This window comes from Molossus molossus, unplaced genomic scaffold, assembly GCF_014108415.1.
Source record: "Molossus molossus isolate mMolMol1 unplaced genomic scaffold, mMolMol1.p scaffold_m16_p_2, whole genome shotgun sequence".
NCBI classification, from domain to species: domain Eukaryota; kingdom Metazoa; phylum Chordata; class Mammalia; order Chiroptera; family Molossidae; genus Molossus; species Molossus molossus.
Window position 1 is genome coordinate 117,562,373 of NW_023425355.1, and position 25,594 is coordinate 117,587,966.

The window sequence follows — 25,594 nt, forward strand, 5'->3', positions numbered from 1 at the left end:
ACTGCCCTGACCTGTTTGGCTCAGCAGTTAGAGCGTCGGCCTGCAAACTGAAGGTTAGTGGTTTTGATTCCAGGTCAAGGGCACGAACCTACTTGGGTTACAGGTTCAATTCCCGGCCCTGGTCGGGGTTGTGTGGGAGGCAACCAATCTATATGTCTCTCTCACATCGATGTTTCTCTCTCTCTCTCCCTCCCTCCCTTCTACTCTATCTAAAGACCAATGGAAAAATATCCTCAGGTGAGGATTGATTGATTGATTGAATACATAAATAAATAAATAAATAAATAAATAAATAAATAAATAAATAAATAAAAGCTGAGACACTATTTGAACTGCAAGAAGACAGGAGAGTGTTCTTGTCTCCATCATTTACCACCAAAAAGCTGTTAACAACCAACTGTCTCAGCTGGTTTACAATTACCACTGAAAGACAGAGGCAAAATACAGAGGGCTGGCCTCTGGCAGCTGTATTTTTAGCCTACAGCAAGTTGTATTTTTCAAAATGGTCACTGCAGTGAACTTCCAGAACTCTATGCTTTCCCAACAAGAGTCAGTTTCTTTCCTTCCTCTTCCCTTGAACTTCAGCAGAATTGCTAACTGCTTCAACAAAGAAAATACAGCAGAAATTATGCCACATGACTTCCAAGGCTGGATCACAAAAGGTGATACTCTTCAGCCTGATCCTCCCTCCCTCTTAGGACACTGACCCTTGAAAACAGTAACCATGCTATGAAGAAACCCAAACCAGCCCAAATAGAGAGATGAAATGGAAAAGATCTGAGACCACCATTAATAGCCAGCATCAACAATAAGAAACATGAGTGAATGGGCCTCCAATGGATTCCAGCCTCCCATCTCTGGGCTGCCCCAGCTGATGCACAGCAGACCATAGGTGAGCTTTTCTGAGCCCTGCCCAAACTGCAGATTCATAAGTAAACATTGTTATTGTTTTAACTCACTTAAGATTTGAGTTTCGTAACTGGAATGCAAACTAAGGACTAAATGCACATATGAAGGAATTTCACTTAAAATGAAATAAACTTTATATTTTGCTCCCCATGTTGATCCCCAAATTCAGGCAGAGATAAAAAAAATATATACACATATATATATACATACATCTTCCGACAGTGATGTCCTGCTGCAAGGTGCTTATATATAGCTGCAGGGTCAGCTGTGGGGCTGAGCCCAGGAAAGCCTGGATCACCGATGCCCGGCTGAATGCAGATCGGTGGGTGAACATCTTGCCCTCTGCCTGGCCCACTTCCTTCTCAATTTCCTCTGAGAAGCCATTTTTTGGCATCTGTCGCTTCTTGGTGATGCTGACATATGGCTCTTCGATGTGGCCTGACTGACAATAGATGCATAAGACTTCAAAACACCTGGAAACAAATCAGCAAGTAATGATAATCAGGCAGACAGGATTCTCTTTTCTGTTACCCTGCTTACACTTAACCTGATTCTCAAAGCCTTGACCTGATTACTCTGGACTGTAGTTCCTCCTCTAAAATCATCCACACCAAGGGTCAGTTCTGAGCATGCAATCATCTTGAGTCCCTCCAGCAGGCCAACTTGGACTGAATGAGAACAAAATTGAAAGGTGACATCAAAGCCCACTGAGGCAAGAAAACCAAGTAGAGCCACAGAAAAAGATTCAATTTGCCTTCCTGACACCTATTAGCTGTGCAGTCCTGGGTAAGTCTTTTAGCCCTTGAGCCAGTTCCCTAAATTATAAAGCAAAGATAAAACCTACTTTGCCACATTGTTATGGAGATAATATAGAATATATGTCCATACACACACACACACACACACACACACACACGCATACACACACAGATATCTATATTCTCTATTTCTTTTCTTTTCCACATGCAAGAGATACCCCAAATCTCCTCAGTTAAAGCAGCAACTATGGTTGAGAGATCCCCCCAGCACAGAGCAGTTTGCCATTTAGTGTTACCCTGGAAGACCACAATATATTTCTTATCTCTCTGCTCTCATAAGCCCTTACAGGACATGATTAAAGCCAATCATGCCTGGAGGCCTGCTAACTATGTATTCTTTATGGAATTTCAAGCCTACCCTGAGGATGGAGCTGTAACCAGTCACCTTTCTCCACTGACATAGTGCCTGGATTTTAAAATTTGATTTACTGTCTAGGTAATGATATAGATACTGAAGGGAGGAAGAGTACTGATGTGTCTGATTTACTTTGAAATATACACACACACACAAGGGATGGATAGATGTGTGAAATAAAATGTTAATTATAGAATCTAGGTGGTTAGTACTTGAATGTTCACCATACGATTCTTTCAAGTTGTTTTCTGTATGCTCAAAAATTTTGCTGTCAGAGGGGTGGGAGTTTGGGGAGCTGAATGAAAGTAGGTGAAGGTTCTGTAATATATATATATCACAAAAACAGACAACAGTGTGATGACAGCCAGAGGAAAAGGGGGTTGGGGGTAGGTGGAGGTAGGCAAAATGGGGGAAATCAGGAAATAGGGATGGAAAGAGACTTTGCTTGGGGTGATGGGAGCACAATGCAGTGTGGAGATGATGTTTTATGGAATTGTACACTTGTAACCTGTATGGTTTTGCAAACCAATGTCACCCCGATAAATTTAATAAAAATTTCTTTCATCATAAAATGCTGGGGAAATTGAGTGTTTCCTAGGAATAAGAAAAATGCTCATGGTCTTAACTTTAAAATTATTAAAGGACATTTTCCCCTAAACATGCATTTTTATAACAACCTTATAATGCTGCTGGAAGTTTTTATGGCTTCACTTATTTTATTGAATGTTGTTAACTTTGTACTTTCACCCTGAGGCAACTATGGCAATAAGAATACATTCACGATTTGAAATAATAAAACTTGATGTAAGAGAAGAAATGCAGGAACCTCTCTGGTGAGTACAAAGTGGACATACTTTGTGTTATCACCTTTGTTCATCTGTTCCTGGGAGAAAGAAGGTACAGGGCAATCTCTCTCTTTCTCTCTCTCTCCCTCCCTCCCTCCCTCCCTCCCTCCCTCCCTCCCTCCCTCTGTGTGTGTGTGTGGGAGGGGGTGCTTTGTCTGCTATAGTTTGTCCAATGGGGTCACAGACATGTTAACATATTACATAAAAACATGTAAAACAGCCTGGACAAATTTGTTCACCTGAAAATAATGAAGTTCAGGTTATGAATTCAAGACCAGTGGAAGTAACTGAATTCATTCTGAGGAAAAACTCTAATCTATGACTGAGGACTATTTGATGCCTAGCAACTTCACACTGTTGGACCACTGACTACAACAAGGGCTGATCGTCTTTATTCTCAAATATGTAATGAATGGAGATGCAATTTGCTATGTGCTGTGAGGAATGCAAAGACAACTGGATATCCTCATTCAGAGGTGATCATAATCTAATGGGAAAATGGGACATATACATGATAATAATAGTAAATATAACTAATATATATAGAACTTTCAGCTTATAAAATATTTCTCATATATTAATTCACTTTGAAAGAAAGCCTACTGCAAGAATGAAAAAAAAAATTTTATTGATTTTTTTTTTTTACAGAGAGAGGGAGAGACAGAAACATCCATAAGAGAGAACACTGACTGGCTGTCTCCTGCATGCCCCCCACTGGGGATCTGGACCACAACCTGGGCATGTGCCCTGACTGGAATTGAACCAGCAACCTCTTGGTGCGTGGGGCGATACTCAACCACTGAGCCATGCTGGCTAGGCAAATAATGTTAATCATAGATTATTTATAATAGCAAAATTCTGAAGATACTCTAAAGATCCCAGAATAAAACGATGATTAAATAAGTTATAATACAGTCATCCATCGCTTATCGAAGTTACTCCATTCCAGACTCTAGCGGTTGCATCTGGCGTTGAAGGATTCCTGGGCTGCTTGAATACATAGGCCTACAGTCCATACATGCAGTAATTTTAATTTTAATTGTAATACAGGTGTATATAATTGACTCAGACAACTGAGCATGCTGTATCGTTTTCACTGTCTTGATGAACTTAATGAATATATTTGAAAAAAAACTGCGATAGAGTGAAGCCGCAAAAGTCGAATCGTGAAGTGGTGAGGGGCGACTGTATATATATTCAATGAAATATTATCCAGTCCTTAAATTTGACAGTATAGACATATATCTATTGATATATAAAAATGTTTGCTATATTTTGTAAGTAAAAAAATTTACAATAGAATTCATATGAAAAATTCCATTTTTTTGTAAAATTACATATATATAAAAATATATGCAAATTTCACACACACATAAACATATGCATAAACAGTGGAGGGCTTGAGCTGACTCATACTGACTCAAGAGATTGTTAAATAGTTATGAATTTTGTGAGCCAGTTGTTAAATAACTGGTAGCTTGAAATAGGCCATGATGGGAATTTTACATCACATAAATCAGTAAACACTGCAAATCAGGGCTTTTTTCCCCAAGAAACAGTTTATTAGCTTACACTGTAAAAATATTAATAAGAATGTACGTACAACAAAACGTTAAGAATTGTTCTCTTTAGACCTGGCCGGTTTTGCTCAGCTGTTAGAGCATCTGCCTGCAGTCCAGAGAGACTGGGGTTTGGTTCCCCCTAAGGGCATGTACCTCGGTTGCAGTTTGTCCCCGGCCCTGGTCGGTTGTGCGGGTGGCAGCCACTCGATGTGTCCCTTTCACATCAATGTTCCTTTCTCTCTCTCTCTCTCTCTCTCTCTCTCCCTCTCTCTCTTCCTCTCTCCCTCTCTCCCTCTCCCTCTCTCTCCCTCCCACTCTATCTGAACAAAAAACGAAAAAATGTCCTCGGGTGAGGATTAAAAAAAAAAAAGAATTGTTCTCTTTAGTCACTCAAATCAGAGGGTTTATTATTTCTTAATTGTGCTCATATATTTTTTGCTCTTCTGTTGTTTTTACCAACAAATGTTTTACCTAAATAATTAAATCAAGCTTAGAATTTTTAAAGACTAAACAAGAAACATCAGCACATGCTAAGAGATGAATGAATTAAATAAATATTCAGAGAAAACAATTCTCTCAATGCTGAGGAGGGGGCATTAAACAACAACTTACAAAATTGTAGGTGAAATGAAACTTCACTGTCTACTAGTGGAAATGAAAGAATGTCCCAGAATGAGCATTGAAGCCAAGGTGGATGCCCTCACAATCCAGTTTTTCCCAAGAAAAACATTTATCTTAATACAGCGTTTTACATATAGTAGGTGTTTAATAAATTTGTGAAAGGCCTTAAGACCTCCACTACTTGCTACTACTGGTTAAGAAACTGATAAGAAACAAATTTCTATTTCTTACTGAAATTCTCCAAGACTCATCCAATTACTCAAAATCTGTTTTTTGTTTTGTTTTGTTTTGCTGGAGAGGTTGTCTAAATATAGCCGTAAATAAAATATTTTCATCAAAATCATTCGAGGTAGTTTTTCAGTATTATCTAGACCAAGGATTGGCAAACATTTTCTGTAAAGTGTTTGCAATGAGTAAATATTTTAGGCTGTGCAGGTCATGGTCTCTATTGCAACTAGTCAATTGTGCCACTGCAGTGCAAAAGCTGTCATACATAGTACATAAATGAATGAGCATGGCTGTTCCAATGAAACTTTATTTACAACACAGGCAGTGCAGGGGGGGGGGATTTGTCCTGTGGGGCATAGTTTGCCAACACTTAATCAGCAGATTGATCCTTTTTTTTTTTTTTTTTTTAACTTTATCTCATTTTTAAGCACCATAGTGAGAAGAGTTCTTAGCTGAAACCATGCATAGTGGTGTCATCATGAATAACCTATGGTAACAGAAAGCCTTGAAGGTAGTTAATAAAAACACAATTCAAAATAAATACTCACCATGATTTCTTCTATGTCATATTATCTTTGTAAGACACACATGCTTGGTGAGGCTACACAAGAACCATGCTGCTTAAACAGAAAGAGCCATGTGACCTCTAAAAAGCCAGTTATATAATCTCACTGAGCCTCAATTCCTCAACTGTTAAAAAAAAACAAAGCCCTGGCCAGTGATGCTAAGTGGTTAGAGCATCAGCCCACTGTACTGAAGGGTGGAAGTTTCAATCTCTGGTACTGGTCAGGACACATGAGGGAGGCAACCAATCAATGTGTCTCTCTCACATAGATGTTTCTCTCTCTCTCTCTTCTCCCTCCTCTCCCTCCCTCCGTTACATTCTCTCTAAAAATCAACAGAAAAATATTCTCTGGTGAGGATTAACAACAATAAAAAGATAATGACAGTTAGTTCACGGGGTTTTGCAGTGGATGGAATTAAATATTATATATAAAAGCAGCTTGCAAAGAAAAAGTGCTCTTCAAATTTAGGCTATTATTATTTTAAAGTCTTTTAAAAGTTTACAGTAGAGAGAAATACTATAGTGATGTTCTATAAAATATTACTGGAACTTCTTAGCTTTTATTTTATAAACCCAGATTTTCATGTGCCATCTTTTTTCCTCATTACACCAGTAAATGAACGTGAAGGAAAATTCCTCGAACTAGTAACTCATTTATATTCATTCCTTCTCCCAATTAATTTATAAAATTAACATAATGTAAAATAATAAAGAAATTGTGTTTGTTGTTAAGAGGTATTTTCCCCCCTCTGGTTTTTCAGTATATCTATTATCATTCACCATCAGACTCCCTAAAATACAAAAATAAATTCAAGACATTATTTTGTTAATCCTCACCGGAGGAGATTTTTCCATTTATCTTCAGATGGAGTGGGAGGGAGGGCGAGATAGGGAGAGAGGGAGAAACATCATGCTAGAGAGACACATGGACTGGCTGCCTCCCACATGACCCCTACCAGGGCCTGGACCTGGGAGGAACAGCACCAAGTTGCATGCGGGCCAAAGCTCTAACCACTGAACCAAACCAGCCAAGGCTATTCTGTGTTCTTATCATTGAAACCTAGCCTTAATTAGGAAACAACCATACAAACTGCAACTTCTGTTTTAAATATAAGATTGATATAAATGAAACGTGGTGCTCTCGGTGCTTCCCTAAGAGAAAGCAGCAGCAGGGCCCAATTTGCCGAAGTTAGCCCATAATCATTATGGTATAGTATGATGCAGTTTAACTGAGTAAATGCAAAAACAGTATCTCACTTAAAAAGAATATGTGTTGGGCCACTCAGTCTGCACCCAAAAATAAATAGAGCTAACTTTTCCAAAAACAATTTCAAAATATTACTAAGTCCATCCAATAAGGAGGAAAAAGAAACACACTATGACTCGCCTTTGTACAGGGGAAATAATGTTGGTCCTATGTAAAATCGTAGAGTTAAAATAGAATCAAACAATCAACAGGAAGAACTTCCCATAACACAGTAAGTCATGCTAATACACAACATCAAATTGCTCTTTTCTCATCTGGAAGCTGAGAGGCTTGGAACTGCATCTTGTGTTTCTCAGCTCTAAGATCATGGATCCGATATCTCCTTGAAATAAATCAGTTACATTAGAATGACAGAGTGCTTGCTGACAGAAGGGGATTGTTTGTTACTTTGTTTTTATGTTTTGTTTTGTTTTTCCCTGAAAGAAGATAATGGCTCATTACTAATTTTCTGGAAATATGTCTTTTTATGGGGTTGAAACTTTTTATATAGCTAGTTATCTCTTCAAAGTACCAAACTTTTTCTTTCTTTAATAAAGTTAAAATATTTTTCTGTAAAAACTGAAAAATATAAAGAAGTATATAATAAAGGAGGAAATGATGCAATTTCTATATTTTTCAGGAGAAAAATAACATCATCTGTAACTCCACCATGCAGAAATTACCACTCTTAACCTAGTATATTTCCTTTAGCTCAGGTTTACAAGTGCCATCCTGTTTTATACATAATATATCATTACCTTTATCTTAGGTCACTCTTAGTATTTAGAAACATTTAAAATGGCAGAAATGATAGGGTGTTATCATGTACCTGGAAGACTACTTAGGTTGTGCTTTTAAACTTTGCCAATATTTCCAAACTTTCTTAATTTAAGACTGAACTACTAATAAAATGCAATACACACTCCTCTGCCTTCTTTCACAGAGTGTAGAGAACATGATCACTCTACTCTATTTCTAAGAAGTCTTGTGGACGTGGGCTAGGGTCTTATTTTCCTCATCTATAAAATGGGGACAATTATATCTAGTTCATGATGAGGATTCAATGAACTGAGGCATATAAGCACCTACCAAACAATGTAGCACAAGAACATTTGATAAATGTCAGTCCCTTTTCTCTGTCACTTTACTTAAACATCACTAGCAATGAGTTTTCTTTTCACAGATGAGGTTAAGAAATGATAAGAGGCTTGCCCAAAATCAGATCACATTGATTATACTGAGCAGGCATACAATCAGGATGCTATGGCCTACTTGAACAGGGAGGACAAACTCTCTCCTCACTAAATGGCTCCAGGTTGCAGGAGTTTTAAAATTTCTCTCACTCCTTTTCCCTCTGGCCATCTCCCTCTCCCTCTCCCCTCTTTACTTGCTCTCAAGATGTCAGTAGCAACTTCTTACTTCCGCCAACGTACCTGTTTCTCTTTTTTTCTAGAATTCTGCAACTTCTGGAAAATTTGTTCATCAACTTTGTCCTGACTGTGTGTAAACTACAAGTCCATATTCTGAGTGTCAGTTAGAATGGCTGTCACTAATATGAAGTACAAAGTTTTATTACAGGGCTCTGTAAAATCTATCTTGTTGTTTGTTTGACGTGTGTGTGTGTGTGTGTGTGTGTGTGTGTGTGTGTGTGTATTGCAGGATGGTTGTTAGGGGAGATATTTCCTGGTAGAACAGGTCCCTGGCTAGCTGAATAACTGAACTTTCTTGCAGCTGAGGTGCTTCTTTGGCCTTTCTATTTGTTCTAATTCCTCCTCTACTATCCCCTATGTCTAAAGTTCAATAATATAAATTTATTTCTAATCCAGATAGAAACCCTTGGATTTGCTTTTCCTACAGAGATGAAAGACATCAAAACAACACATATTAAACTGTCTTCATGGTCCTTGGATAAGCCAAAGTCTACTTCATTACCATGTGTTTCTCTTGCTTTGTGTTAATAAAAACTAATTTTCAGAAATATCACTTATAGTTTTTATTTCCTTTACACACTGCAAGTGTTTGTCTCCGTGGCACGTTGTGTTCCAGCTTGAAGGACAAGGTTTATAAGTAAGGGGGGGGGGTGGAAGTTCTACAACCCCGTATGTTTCCATACACAAGAAAAAAAGACTGATGTGTGGCTTCCTAAAGTTATGTATGAGAATTGAATAAATTAGTATTTGTAAAGCACTCAGTACAGTGCCTGGCACACAGTAAACTCCATATGTTTAATACATTAAATGTTCTGTTCTCGCTTTTGCTCCAATGGCGATTTAGGACACACTTATTAAGGGTTTGTCAAGACACAAGTCAATCCTGCCAGAGCCAACCTGACCTCAGAGAGACCCTAGATTTTTAGGAGGTCGAACCAATTGCCATTTTTGTCAGTCAAATTCCGTCGAATGTGGGCAATTTAATAGGCAAGAACCTAACAGGAACGCAGTACGCCCAGCCTTATTGCCACTATCCTAGGATTCTGTCGCATTCCTGAGACTGCAACGATGGGGGTGAGAAGCAAGGTGGGCCGGTGTGGGCCCGGTCCCGGGTCCCATCACCTGTCCCTCCCGGAAGGCCGCCCCTCACCTCCCCCCTGCCCCCCCCCGGGCCAGCGCGGGTTGGGGAGGTGGCCAGGGTCTTCGGCCTGGGGCCCGGGGTCCGGGTCCCGCACGCACCTGAAGAGGGGCCCGAGCTGTAGCAGGTGCAGCAGCAGCACGAGAGGCCGGTCGCGGCTGAAGTCGCGGTGCACGAAGAGGAGCGTGAGCTGCACGAGCGCGCAGGGCAGCAGCGAGAAAAGCAGCGTCAGGGACTGCCACATGCCGTCCCCGCCCGAGCGGTAAGTGCTGCTCAGGTACAGCGCCGCCATCGTCTCAGCCACGAACAGGAACACTGACGCCAGCACTGAGCCCGGGAATTTCATCTTCGCGCGTCAGCGGCGCGCACCGCTGGCAGACGCTGTGGCGGCGGCGGCGGCGGCGGCGAACCGAGGGGCTCCCGGCATGCCCGGCCTCGCCGGCTCCCGCGCTCTGCGCTGCCCGCCCAGGGCACCGGGCCGGGAGCCGGAGCTGAGCCCGGGGGCGACCTACTCGACTGCGGAGAGGCGAGGAGCGCGGCCCCGCCGGGACACGCCCACGCGCGCAGTGCGCCGCCCGCGCGCCAGAGTGCCCGCGGCGTCTCTGAGGCGACGGTCCCCAGGCAGGTCGCGAACCCGCGCCCTGCAACAACCCGCGCCTGGCTTTAAAGGCCCCCGAGGCCCTTCTGGCCCCGCGCGCAGCCGCTGGGTCCTAGAGCCCCTTGGTCGGCGTTCGTGTTTGAAACCCTTCACATCCTTTTGAAAAACTGCAACCAATGGGGCCCAGAGTTAGGATCTGAACTCTTTCCAGCCCAGTCTCTATTTTCTGGTCCTGGGGAATACATAATTCCTCAAAGGGCCTGCGTTTCCGAACATTTAAAAATAACCTGACCATACAGTTGCTTTTCAAAGTACAAGTGTATTGTCATGCACACAAGATTACCTTTTCACTGGACCAAGTAAACCTGCCCCCTCAGCCTTTCATTGCTGCTAATGATGAAAAACACCAGAGATAATCCTTAGGAGCCAACACCATCTCTCCCAGCTAAACTGCCTACAATATTTATTCCTCTATAACTGTGCCTAACTCAGGACAAAGACCAAGGCCTAATAAGGAAACGTTTTTCTAGCCTTGCTGATGTGTACCAGTCCCAAGACTTAACACAATTCCTTTCCACTCACTGATTTTGTGACAACCTTCTGGACATCAGGATGAGCTCAGCCCACCTTGCCCCTCAGTGTTTGAGCAGGCCACTAAATCTCTAAAAGTCAGGTCCTAACCTGTTCCAAGGGATTAGATTTTAATAATGACAAGGTCCTTTTTCCTGCTGAAGTGGAGTGATTCCATCAATCTGGAGTAATCTCTCAGCATTTTTTTTCTTTTGGAAAATGACCTCAACACAAATGGAATGTGAAGATGCGGTGGGAATTGAGACAAAAGTTGTAAAGGGAGAAAATATGAAGAGATTTTTTTTTTCATTCTTGTGTGGCCTGGGAAAATCTATTTTTAAGGGTTAAGGGGAGGATTCAGCCAACAGCTGAGAGATACCAGGCCCATTCTCTAAAAGGATTACTAATGTCTATTTATAGAACCCAGCCGGCCACCATGTCCTAGATCAAGATACACACACAGTCACAAATACAGAATAGGCAGCAACACTCCACAGAGTATTTTTATATTTTATTTGACACTGTCTTAAGCTTTAAAGGAAACACTGATTTGTAGCTTAGACTTATTCACTAAAGCACAATTAACATTTAGCAGTAGATTTTATTTTAAGGCAAAGGATTGTCACAGGTTTTATTTTATTAAGTAGACTGTACATAAATGGGAGTGGTGATAAGCCAATAAATAACATCACTTTAAATAGAGTCCAGTTTATGGCAAATTATTTTCTACAGTAGAAAACTAATACAGAAAACACATTTGGAAAGATCACAGTGTTTTAGTACATTGCAACAGCAGTTTTATAAAACAGTAAGGTGCATCTCTAAGTTTCTGATTCAATCCTGCTTCTAAAGAGATTACATTACACCATGCAGTGGCTGTGAGCAAAAACTCCATGTGAAGAGAAGGCAACATCAACTGACTGCAGCACTTCCCCCTCCAGGAACAACCAATAACAGAAGCTAAAATCTGATGATCATTTGCAAGTTGATCCTTGTCAGTCTGCATACCAGCTAGCTTGCCCCAGTGACCATGTCATTTGCCTTTTTGGCTTTGAGAAAAATGTATACATTCGAGTTTATGATTGCTAGTTACCCTGTCAAATACATAAATGGATTGTGACTAAAGATCATTTTGATGCCATTTATTACATTATACTTTCGTGCTAGGACTAAAATATCCATCATTTAAAAAAATATTATGCACACAATAATAGACTTATAGAAAGTGTTTTTTGGTGTAATAATATGTAACATACCAGAATACTTGAGAATTTGATTTTATTATAAAATACAGTACTACAACATTTTGTGTTATAGTAAAATATCTGATAGAATGTTCTGCTCTATATTTGGACTAACTGCTACAGATGTCTTTGAAAGCGCCTCACAGTACCTCTAAAGAAATGCAACAATTAGCAAGAGGTCATAGAACCTATTTTTGGCAAAAAGGCATTTTTGAAGAAACCTCTTGATTTGTGTGTAAGACTTTCAAAATTTTAGTTATATACTACAGATAAATGGTGTTGGATTTAATGCTAATGTAAATTAATACAATTTTAAAGTAATAATAACTAATCCTTATTTGGTATATTGTTCATAATTTTATGTTTTTAACTCTGCATTTGTGCTGAGGCAAATCTACAAAGAGTACAATTTTATAAATAATACTAATTTATTGAGCAGTTCTTCAAAATTCAAGAATACTTTAATAGTATGTATTCACTCCTAGATATAATTAAGAATAAGCAATTATATTCTATTAAAATTATTGTTTTTTATCCCCCCAAATTATTAAGGAATTGTACTAGTTTACTAGTGAATATTAAATATATCATTAGAAAGGTGAGCTCTTTTTCCTCCATGATACAATTATATTTCTGTAAGTATTGTGATTTGTGCAAAAAATCTTTTTGGTGAAGTAAATTCTATTTGTCTGGGGAAATGCACATGCTGAAACTAACATGTGGTTCTTGACTATTCCTTCATATGGCTTTGCAAAGTTTCCCCTAATCATTGGATTCTACAAAATCCATTTTTAAAATGTTTGTTAATTTAGCGCCAGTAAATTCATGAGATGAGAAATCTGACTTCCTTTACAAGTAGAATTATCACAAATGTTCAAAGCTGGGAAAGCTGATACCTTTTTAGAGAACGGGCTGCCCTTCCTTATTAGACATATTCTAAAACCAAACTTTTGCTCTTAAAATGTTCCACTCCTGCTCCTGGACAGTCTATGTAAAACTGATGATATACTTTGCATTTTCAAGAGCAAAGGAATTCTACTGCTGCTACAGTCTTTAGAAGACATCCCTAATACTGAAATACTAAAGTCCCAAAAAACAGAGACAAAATTGATCATTTAAATCAATCTTCTTACTTGAATGCATCTACATATAAAGGTTACTACAGTCAACTTGGACCAAATTCAGTAACAGAATTGATTTTTAATTGGTAACTGCCACATAAGTACAGATCGTAAACAAAACGGGCAGCATCAGAGGTCCCACAAAAACAAAGGCAAAAAGATCATTTGCTAAAGATTGACTGTTGTCAAGTATAGTCTATATCTTCTTTAAACTGACTGCTAAGTTATAGCTACTTTACACACTTTACAAAAACAGTACACGTTAAACCATTGTAAATTAACACCCCACACAAAATACAAAAAGAAAGCATCAGCAGGAACAGTATTACTTTACTTAAGAAACTGTATGCTGTGTTTACACATAGGTATACACATCCAGATGTTTCTCCCCTCATCTTTTCAGAACGTTCATAATTTCTGAAATGAGAGGAAGGTGTATATTTAGATATGTTTTGAAGATAAATGTCCACGTACAAGACATTAAAGCCATTTGCTGGTTTCAATTTAGTAGGTGGTTCCAGAACAAGAAGACATATCTTGGCTCTAGGGTGATTCTGAACACAAAGACTAAGTAGAGATAGGTTCTGAAAAGAGTGGAGAAAGAGGGGAAGACACAAAGTTTTTTTCTTATTTAGAGACACTTGTGGCAATTTCCAAAATTCTTGTCCCCTAAAGTGTAGTAAAGAATAACCTCAGGTCTCTGAGAGCAAGATTTAGTGGGTTTAATACTTGGGCTCTGACCAACTATGGTATGTTTAATGGGCCTGGGGTGGGGTGGAGTTAAAACTCCTCTGTAGAAAAAAGTAAATATTATAAGCATACCATAACCATACTGTGCCAGATTAACCATGTTTTTATAGTGCTAGCTGGGCAACATTACATTCAGGAGGTTGAACCTTACAGACACAGAACTCGCCAACCTCAAACAGGTTTCTTTACCCAGGAGAATTTTCTCAGAATCTGTGATATGCATGTAGATCTCCAAAAGGGGGTAAAAAAATATATATAACTTTCCTAACTTATTTAGTCACAGAACATGTTTTTTCCACACGGCAGCCCTTGGTACTCATATTCTGCATTTGGAGAAACACTGCCATACTCAAATAACTAGCCCTGCCCTGTCCAATACAGTAGCCAAAACACATGTGGCTCTTGAGCACTTGAAATGTGACTAGTCCAACTGGAGATGAGCAGTAAGCGTAAAATAATAATTTTATATTGATTACATGTTGTAAAGATAATATTTTGGACATACTGAGTTAAGTCAAGTACATTATTAAAATTTATTTTACCTGTTTGTCTTTACTATGTTAATGTGGCTACTAGAAAATTTTGAAAAATTACATATGTTGCTCACTTGCAGCTCTATTTGTGAAACTCACATCTGTTATCTTCTAAAGATGGCTAATGGCTTTAACCTGGCAGAAGAGGTTTTAATAAAAGTGAATGCTTAACATAGACAACCAGAAGTGTAACTAAGGCCCTCATTAATTATGTGCTAATTTATTAGAGAACATGCAACACAATGGAGGCCCATTCATTAATGAATGTGTGTTTGTATATATGCATTCACTCAGATATATCTAATAGCTAAATGTTGAGTTTTATTTCTTGTAATACTGACTCTCCCCAAGTTAGTCTCTCTCTCTCTCTCTCTCTCTTTCACACAACACACACACACACACACACACACACACACACAGAGGCATGCAAGCAATTTCCTACAGGAACAAAAAAACAAAGGGGAAACAAACAGGAAGTCCTTATAAACTGTTTTCAGTCAAGCCTTCTGTATCTTTCTCCCTCTTCTTTCTCCATATTGTACAGGGAGAAGAAAAGTACAGGGAAAAAGAAAAGTGAATCTGCTCTTTTAACCATACTGCTCACAAACAACCCCTACACCAAAGAAAAAAATATATAGGTAATTTGGATTGCATTTTAAATATTTTTTTCAAATTCAGTTCAGAGGGATAAGTAACAGGTACACAAAGGCAAAGAAGATGCAGGAAATTCTGCACACAAGAGACTGCCATTTGTGGAAGAGTCTAGGAGGGAATGACAAGATTCAAAACTTTAAGACAATAAAAAAGAAATATATTTTTAAATCCTAAAGGCATCATCCATCAGGCCTCAATTTATTAGCACTTTCAATTAAAGAAATCAGGAGAGGGCACCCCCAGTAGGAGATTTATGATAATGCAGGAGGCCTAGATATTTAATGTTATCATCAACTTTGCTTTTTCCCCCCACCACAATACAAATAAAATGGCCAGACTTCTTTTTGGAGGAAAAACAGGATAAATGTAGCTGTCATTCTACTCTCACGCACACTGTAATTGGGGTGGGCTGTCCTGTTCCTGCGATCCGGCTACAGAATGAGCCCAATTCCTTCTACTGACCTTGACGTCAGCCCTTCTGTCCAGAGTGAAGTCTGGTCTTATTGAGCCTGTAGCTCTTAGCTAAGAACTGGCATGGATGGAAGAGATAAGGAGAAAACCTGCCTGCCCAGGGGAAAGGAGGTCACATGATTAAGCACACAGAAAAGAACACATCAGAATGTAACTATTTAAAGAAGAAGAGGACAAGTTGCTGAATTGGGGGTAAGTGGGCGATAAGAGATCCCAGGAAGCAATAAAACCAATGAGTAAGATGAATGGCTCTTGGTGGCATTAAAAGTGTATCCACAGCTCACTGAGATGTTGAGCTGCAGCAAGCTTTCCCCCACCCACCCTACTGCCTGCCTTCTGATTTGCTTTCCTTACCAAGTTTATGCCAAAGTCACATGGTCTTGGTGAATCTGAGGCTTACTCACTTAACAATTAATTTGGGACAATGGTGAATAAATAACCCAGGTCCCCAAAGCAAGGCCTTATATACAATCTAGAGTATATTTCTATCACTATATGTCATGCAGTTCTGAGGCCTGAATTAAAGTGCAGACCAAATTCAACCAAAACTACTTTATTTCCCAGTTCATTTTTGCTCTGCAGAACTAGCCTGTCAACTCCTTTTCTTGCATTACTGGCACCTTAATCCTTTGTTTCAGCAAGAAAAATAAATATTTGCATTAAAAGGAGCTCGCAAGCTAAACCAACCTATTCCTATGTACTAAGCCCCAGTAAATCAAAACCTTCTGAGGCACAAATGCTATAGTCAAGAATGGTTCTAGAATATTAAAAAAAAAAAAAAAAAAACCACTTTGTTTTTGCAAATCAAGTTATCTAGAAAGTTCAGCATCCACACATAAAGATTTCATTTGGCTAAAATGCTCATTTGAAGTCACGATTGAGCATGATTTTCAATGCATGTAATAGGTACTCAAAATTTAGCATCCCTTTTAAAATATGACATACCTGCATATTACAAAACTCATATCCATTTTATCATTACCAACCCTCATGACAACACTGTTGGGTGAAGAGAGTGACTATAGTTATTATTATAGTGGCCCATGGAAGTGGCAGAGAAATGCTTTAAGATTTCCAACACAGGGCTATTTGCATTACTAATCATGTGTTTCCTTAATAATAAATCACAAACTTACATTTTTTTTGCATTGAAATTATTGAGACTTCCTCTCTACAGAAATTGAAACAATTTGAGTACTACCTTGATTGAAATCTTAATGTGTCAACAGACTCAAAATGGATAAAAGACTTAAATGTAACTTGTGAATCCATAAAATTTCTAGAAGAAAATGCAGGCAACAAAATCTCAGACATCATATGCAGGAGAATTTTCACTGATACAACAACTAAAGCAAGAGAAACAAAGGAAAAAATGAACACATGGGACTACATCAAACTAAAAAGCTACAGCACAGCAAAAGAAACAACCATCAAAACGGAAAAGGATGCCACTATATGGGAGACCATAATCGCCAATGATGTATCAGATAAGGGGTTAATTTCCAATATATATAGAGTGCTCATACAACTCAACAAAAGGAAGACAAAGAACCCAATTAAAAAATGGGCAGAGGATCTAAATAGACACCTCTCCAAACAGGACATGCAAATGGCTCAGAGACAAATGAAGAAATGCTCAACATCACTAATCATCAGAGAGATGCAAATTGAAACAACAATGAGGTATCACCTCACACCTGTCAGAATGGCCACCATCAACAAATCATCAAACAACAAGTCTTGGCAAGGGTGTGGAGAAAAGGGGACTCTGGTACACTGCTGGTGGGAATGCAGACTGGTGCAGCCACTGTGGAAAACATTATGGTGTTACCTCAAAAAGTTAAAAATTGAACTTCCATTTGACCCAGTGATCCCACTTCTAGGAATGTACCCTAAGAAACCTGAAACACCAATCAGAAAGAATATATGTACCCCTATGTTCATAGCAGCACTATTTACAATAGCTAAGACCTGGAAACAACCCAAGGGTCCATCAGTAGATGAGTGGATAAAAAAGCTGTGGTTAATGAACATAACAGTCTGAGGAATGGGGTAGTCCCAGAGATGTGGAAGTGGGGTACAGACTGACAATCCCCAGAAAAGGGGGTGGTGGGGGAGAGATAAACCACAGAACTTATATGCATGTATGCATGAACAATGGACATGGACAAAAAAGCTGGGGACAGGGTGGGGAGGGGGAAATCAGTGGGGGAAAAAGGAGAAACATATGTAACAAAAGTAAATTAATTTGCCATGGAAGAGTTGCAATTTAGCATAGACTGAAAAAAAGAAATGACTGTTTTCTGAGTTATCAGAAAGTGAAAACTATTATTTTAATGGTGCAGTCAGTTACCTGAAGAATCACAGGGGAATATATGGTGTCAAATCTCTGTTCTCACCTATCATGTTATAAATGCAACAAAAAGTAAAAACTAATGATTAAAAAGGGGTTGGGCAAAATAAAGATATGTAATATTTTGGGATACGTGCAGAAGAGAAGGTTCATAATTGTGTTAATGAAACAAAATACATAGAATTGTAATATGTCTCAAAATTTCCTGTTCTCAGAGTATAATGCAGTCTGCCTATTGTTGAGAGATTCTTTCAATCTATCCTGACATATTTCCAATGTTACCTTCAGGGTTTATAAATTGTTCATGTCACATATAGTAAATAATATTATAGCTATACTAGTGGTGGTAAAACTGCCCCCAAAATCTTCAAGAAACAACATGCTTAAGTACTAGTCAAACAATAATGTTACTACATAGAAGGGAACAAATTGGTTAATTGAATAAGAAATGACATACCATACTTTTCTATAGCAATACTTATGGGTGTTTCCCCAATTCTTGGGAAAACAACAAGATAGAAGAGGACCTTCCCAAACGTATAATTCTACTCTTTCAGGAAAATGAAAACTTACAACATTTTTTAGTGGTAAACAAGCTTACCCTTATTTGTAATTTACTGATGTGTCAATTTATAAAGACACACTCAAACATGGCCTTGGCTTGGACTTGACATGCAAAAGGGTTACCTTTTCACAATGGTCAGCATAACAATATTAGTAACCCTATTGGATCTTGAAAAGGCAGATGAGCAAGAAAGAATCCAGTTTTTCTGAGGTTCCTAGAAAAGAACTGATGTGTTGAGCTAGATTATCACTTAGTGCTTTCGGTTTTAGGTCTCATGGATGAATGGTGGAAAGATCAGCAAACAGAAACAGAAGGTAACTTCCAGGATTGTTATGTTCACTGCTATATCCCTGGCATCTAGTCCAGAATACGGAATAAATACACTTGGGAAGGGAAACCCTCAGTTTGAGAAGAAGGTACTGCTTCAAAAAGAGACTATTTTGTAGAAGGCATTTTTGCCTTAAGGCTTTCAGAAAGGTCCTTGACTATTCTTGAAAGAACTTCTAGAACCCAATTTTGGGTGTCATGTTAAAGCTGCCACTTATGTGGCATTGCCCCAACCTGAGTACTTTTAAAGATGAACAAGTGAGGCTAATTTTGTATATGTATATCTAAGGATGTGAAAATGAAACAAGATAAAAAGGTGCATGCTTTGCAAAACCACTTTGTCCTACTTTGTTCTGATAAGTGAAAACATAAACAGTCATATATTTCTTTGAGAATCTTATGAATGCTATAAATCCTTTTCCCAGTAAAATGAACACACACACACATACACACAAGCACATGGGCACATACATACATGCCAATACTCTCTCTCTCTCTCAAATATTTTTAGACAACAGAGTATTCCTCAATTCCTCCCAAAGTTCATCTATGAATCAAGAAGGTAATAACTACTAAACTGAGTAAATGCTTGAGTTTGCATGGGGATATATGTAAAATATTTACATATATCCAAATATTTAATGACTATTTAATAATTGTTAAATCTTATATAGTACAACTTCCTCCTCCACTTTGATGTGAAATTGCCATTGACTAAGTTCTAGGAAAGGGGTAAACTGTGTTCTGAGTATTGAAGTGACAAAAGCTCCTACAGTGTTCTGAAAGCCACTATTTACTTTAAGTAGTCTTACAACTGCTATGTGTTTACAGCAGGGTTGAATTCAATATGACAATTTGGCTCAGTGGGTATTAGACAATTTCTAGTGAAGCCTGTGGCTTGGAAGATAAGGTAATCAGCCAGGGAGTTCACTCATCTCTTAATCTAACAGTATAAAGTTGAGAAACATTCTTTTCACCATCACTAGTCCCTTTCTCTGCCAGTGTCTGCCTGTTCTAGAGGACACGGTATTCCATCAAAGGCAGAAATGACACACTTTTGTAATGATTACCCTGATCTTTGGCATGAGTGATTTTTAGCATGAGTATATTTCAAAGTTCAGCTAATAGCTTCATAGGAACTACATAGATATTTTAAAATTACAATAGACAATAACAGCTCACACTACAAATTGAGAAAACATTCGACAGCAACACTTGTTGCAGTTATTTGCTAGCCTATAAATTTACTATTCTAATTGAGTTTTAGTTGGGGGGGGGCAAAAAAAGAGATGCTCTAAGGCCTAAAGAAACTTCAAATTTCAGGGTTTAAGCAAAGTTATAATATGTGCCCAGGGTATTGATAAAAAGCAGAGATTCATATGAAAAATTCTCTACTCAGTAAAAATCATGAAGTTCAGTAAGTAAAGACATAGAACAACTAAGAGTTTCCTGTTTTGTCCTCCAGCAACCTGACACTTTATCCCTCCAAGCAGCTTTCAGCTGGGCAATTATTTTAGTTTTAGGTTGTCTTTATTTCTGAATTTAGGGGTGAAGAGCACCCACAGATGGTCAAATTCTCTCTCCAGTTGCAAAGGTATTGGTATTTTATTGCCATTGTCCACATTTCAGTTGTTTTTTATTCCCTAACTGAAAAAATAAATAATTACTCTTCCCCTTCCTCCTTTGATTTCTAGTTTCACTCCTAGTCTCTGAAATATTTAATTTCTACGGTTTTTAGAAGAGTTGTTGTGTCTTTAGTATGCAGGCTCTGACTATTCTCCTTTAATTCCAGTATCATGTTGCCTTCATTTGCCTAATCCCTCCCTCCCTCCCTTCCTTTCTTCCCTCCTTCCTGTGGCAATGTTAAGGCTCATGGCTGTGATACCATTGAAGGTGGCTTGTGTGGAAACTGCCTTGGATAGGCTCAGGAAATCTCAAGGACTTTCTGCAGGGCCACAGTAGGAGAAGAAGCCTTCTAAACAAAGACACTGAAGAGAGGGAACTCAGCCTGACTGGGCTGCAGCAGGTCAATCAGAAAACACACCGTCCCAGAGAAGCCTTCATACAAGCTGTATATACTTTCAAGGACACGAGAACCAGCCTTGAATTCCTCAGTAAATAAAAATTCAGCAAACCTAAAAGAAGAAGAAGAAAATATGAAAAGTTTTAACATTAGTATTTCCACATTATTGGTCTTGAGTTGCTTCTTCCTCCTCTGTGCTAAGTAAAAGTTTTAGGATCATTTTCTTTCCAGAATTATATAATATTTTAAGAAAGACTTTTCTTTATTAAAAAAAAACAAAAAACAGAGAAACAGAGGAGCCATTATGTAGTTGTGCATGTTTCACAACAAATTATGTTGGTAGACAAATTCAACTATTTTGAGAGTTTGCAAAGCAAAGCAGTCTCTTTTTTCCTGAGGATTTCATTTCTTCTATCATCTAATAACTAAAAATAAGAAAGACAGCTAAGTAGCTATACTTTTATTTCTCTTGAATAGCAAGCTGATATGTGACTATTCCTTTAAAAATAGTGAATATGCTGTTCTTCTACAGGCATATTATTTCTGAGCTAGGTTTCATTTATATGTGACAGAGACCAGAGACTGTGAAAATAAATGTGCAAGATTTTACACAATCTGAGCTTTGGGTAAACAAAAAAAAAAGATTAATGGGGAGAGGCAGAACACATTTTATAATCATGGCATCAAATAGCAAACTCAGCTATAAGATAGATTGTTTTCAGGACATCTGCCTTAAAAATAAATCACTGGCCTCTAAATTCTCTATGAGAAAAGCTTTATCTTATTACCAGTATTTGCCATAAATCCTATTCAAATTATTTATAATGAGTAATATTTTTAGTAGTTAACAGCATTTAAAGTACTGTCACCTATGTCATCTCTTTACTGACTTGCTCTCCTTATTCCCATCAGCGACAAAAATAATCACCAATTCAGAGGCTGGAGCTAACAGGGTGGTAAGGCCTGACAGCTGATACTGCCATAAATTTAGATAATTGCTACTCCATAGGGGGTCTTATGAAGAGTAATTACTTATTTGATCTTTTTAAGGTTCTTGGAATTATTGGTGGCAGCTTAAAATAAATCAGCAGGACACATATTGCAATTCTGTTTGGTGCAAATTTTCTATCAACTGTTTTCCTGAATATGCAACAATTTCTAAATAAAAATTCAAAATTTTAAATAGCAGAATAATGATATATCCTAAAAGTTAATTCAAAATGTTTAATTATATAATGAAGCTTTGTGGTATAGCTTCAAGGAATCTTAACCTTTTTAGTGCAGCGCTTTGTATGGCAGTCTGGACTCCATCTCAGGAAAAAAATTTCAAATACATAAAATACACAGGATTCCAAAGGAAATTAATTATATTAAATAGAACAGTTAGCCAAAATTTTCAAACCAAATTTGTGATATAATAATATATGTATTCCTTATCAACACATTAAATAGTAGCAGAACTAATATCTGTGGACATTTCTAAGTAGTAATGGGAGTGAAATAAATTTCACAATATCTGCCACAAAAGTAACATTGTGACAAATGAATATCTGTGACTTCTATTGGTGACAAAGTCACATCTACTGCTACTTTCCTGTGGTTTATTACCTACATTCAGAATTGAAAGAAATGTTACATTTCAGTTTGAGATGTAATACTTTTCTCAAGTAAATTCACAAACCCTTGATTAAGAAACCCTGATGTAGTAGAAAGAGGAAGAACTTTGAAGTTGCGATACCCAACTCTGAAAGTGTCATGTTATATGATCTTTGTCAAATTTCTTAACCTGACTTTAAAATTATGAAGTTGCAGAATTGCATACAATTATCTGTAAAGATTAAAGATACTACGTGTTAGGCTCTGAGCATATAGCAAGCATTCAATACATGGTGAATTTCATTTTTTTTCACATAAACATATTATAGCAGAGTATTTGTATAACAGAGACTAACATTTCACCATACTTTAGAAGAAACCCACAGTTAATTTTGCTCTCCCTTCTTCCAACCTTTCCCCCCCTAAATTTAATTGATTTATTACATTGTTGAAATTATTCTGTATAATATTTGGTATCATACATTGTTTTACTTAAAAAATAATCTGGTAAATGGCTCAGTTGTTGAGTGTTGACCCATGCACCAAGGGGACACTGGTTCGATTCCTGGTCAAGGCACATGCCCAGGTTGTGGGCCCAATCCCCAATGGGGGGCATGCAGGAGGTGCCCAATCAATGTTCTCTTTCATAGATGTTTCTCTCTCTTTCTCTCCCTTCCAATTTCTCTAAAAAAATAATAAAAAATAATCTGATAAACATTTTTGTGCTTTTCAAAATAATTTCTAAGTGATGTATAGCAATTTACAAGTGTACTAGCAATGTTTGAGACTAGCAGTTTCATTGTATTTTGATCTCTATAGTATGTTATCATGTTAAAGTGAAAATGATTGTTTCCAAAGTCTACTCTATAGTGCAAAATTCAAACTAGCAAATTCATTTTTCTAAAAAATTCTGTCAAAATAGAAGTCAGAATGGTAATTATAGAACTAAAAAAAATACAGTCACTGAGATTATTACATATCAAAACTTGTTGATTATGACCAAAACTAAACTCAGAGGAAAATTCATTGACCTGAGTTTTTAATTACTATTATTTCTATTAGAAAGATGGAAGTTATTCTAATTAAGCATTTAAAAAAATGTTGAAAATAACAAAAGGAACACTGGAGAGTCAAAATACAGGCAAAAAATAATACACAAGAAAGCAAAAGAGAAAAACAAAAATAATTTAAAAACAAAACCAAAAGCCAGTTCCTTGAAAGCTTGAACAACATAGACAAAATGTTGGTGTGTTTGACCAAAAAGGAAAAGAATTAGGAATTCAAAGGGGCATATAAGCACAGATGTGGAAGATTTAAAATATCATATAACTATACTGTTAGAGCTTTACCTCAAACATTTGAAAATCCATATGAACTAGATGCTTTTATAGGAATATATTTACTTCCAAAAATTAATTCAAGAAGAGATAGAAAAAACTGAAATATTAAATAATCACAGAAGAAACTAAAAAGACTATTAAATATTTTTCTGTGACAAATTCCAACTGTATGTCAAGAATAATAGGCAATGACCAAGTAATGTTTATCCCAGAGAGCTACATATTGTTTGACATTACTGTCTTAGGAACGGCCAACATGAAGGAAGTCTCCCCACTTTGGGCCACACCATATTTAGCTTTGAATTAAAATGAAATGGAAATTTTAGTACTCCACACAATTAAGTGCAATGTCCACATAATATTCAGATATTACCTGAACCTTTTCATTATGTAACTGTGAGAAATTTAAGTTGTCTAAAGGGCCCTGGACTCTAGAACCTTATAACTAAGACTCGGTAAGCAAACACTCATCTGCCAGAAAAATAAGGGGTTGTTCTGGCCTTTTTAAATAGGCTTTCTAGAGCATGAAAACCTCAGATAAAATTTATCCCAAAGGTGATACAGCATTAGCCTAGAGAAGATAAAAAATGACTTTCTTTTTCTACATTTGGGAAATAAAGGGTCAGGCTGCAAACTGAACAGATTAAGGAGCTGTGAATCAAAATATGTTAACAGAATTCCTAAACAAGGGAGCATCAAACAGAGGACTTAAATATGTTAGTACTTTTTCTTCAGTGCATATACACAAATATCATAAAGGATATTTCATGTTTAACACTTATTAAATAAGTTGGCTTAGGAAGGCCTCTCTGAAAAAATGACTTTTGAGTGAAGGTCTGAATGAAGTGAGGATGCTGGAAGATATATGCAGAAAGTGAGCATTAAAGGTGGAAAGAACCAAGAAGAAGAGTAGGAGATTGTATCAGAGAGGCAATGGGAGGCAAAATCCTGGAGGGCCTTTTGTTCAAAGGACAGATTTTGACTTTTACTCTGAGTCATATGAGAAACCACTGAATTATCCTAAACAGAGGCATGTCATCATCTAACATGGTATAAGAAGCACATTTAAAAGATCATGGTGAGCCCAGCTGGTGTGGCTCAGTGGTTGAGGGTCGACCCATGCACCAAGAAGTCACCAGTTCGATTCCCAGTCAAGGCATATGCCCAGTTTGTGGGCCCAATCCCCATTAGGGGCATGCAGGAGGCGGCCAATCGATGTTCTCTCTCATCGATGTTTCTCTCTCTTTCTCTTCCTCTCCCTTTCTTTCTCTCTTAAAATCAATAAAGAAAAATAAATTTTAAAAAAATCATGATGAAACAGAAAAACATTCCTAATGAAATCAGTATAAAGGTAAGGATGTTTACTATCCCTCTTATTATTGAACATTGTTTTAGAGATTCTGACCCATGCAATAGGAAATTTTAAAAAAAGAAAGAGTATACAAACGAGAAAGGAAGTAACAAAATTATAATTATTTGCAGATAATATGAGTGTCTATCTAGAAAACCCAGTAGAATCTAATGTAAATCTCACAAAAATAGTAATCCAGTACAGTAAGGTAGGCAGATGTATCATTATGATATTTATCCAAACTAAGATGTTTATAAGATGCAATGCAGATTTACATAAAAGTGCATCTGAGTGCTAAACTGCAATAATATGTATGTTTTTTAAAGTTTTCATAAATACCAGTAATAAATGACCTCAAAATATAGTGGAAGAAAAGATTCC

The 25,594-nt window shown here is 37.6% G+C and overlaps 2 protein-coding genes across 2 annotated transcripts in view; both read right to left on the bottom strand.

Annotated features, from left to right (window-relative positions):
• XK (X-linked Kx blood group) overlaps window positions 1-10,094 on the bottom strand; it is a 53,112-nt gene extending 43,018 nt beyond the window's left edge. The window contains exons 1-2 of the mRNA XM_036271423.1: window positions 9,819-10,094; window positions 1,120-1,382 (exon numbers count right to left, since the gene is read on the bottom strand). Coding sequence (XP_036127316.1) covers window positions 1,120-1,382; window positions 9,819-10,063 — 508 coding nt within the window. The 5' untranslated portion in view covers window positions 10,064-10,094. The remainder of the gene's footprint in view (window positions 1-1,119; window positions 1,383-9,818) is intronic.
• A 10,712-nt stretch (window positions 10,095-20,806) lies between these two features.
• The window catches only part of LANCL3 (LanC like 3), a 101,348-nt gene continuing 96,560 nt past the window's right edge, over window positions 20,807-25,594 (bottom strand). Inside the window, exon 5 of the mRNA XM_036271315.1 lies at window positions 20,807-21,038. Within this exon, the coding sequence (XP_036127208.1) occupies window positions 20,879-21,038 (160 nt within the window). The 3' untranslated portion in view covers window positions 20,807-20,878. The remainder of the gene's footprint in view (window positions 21,039-25,594) is intronic.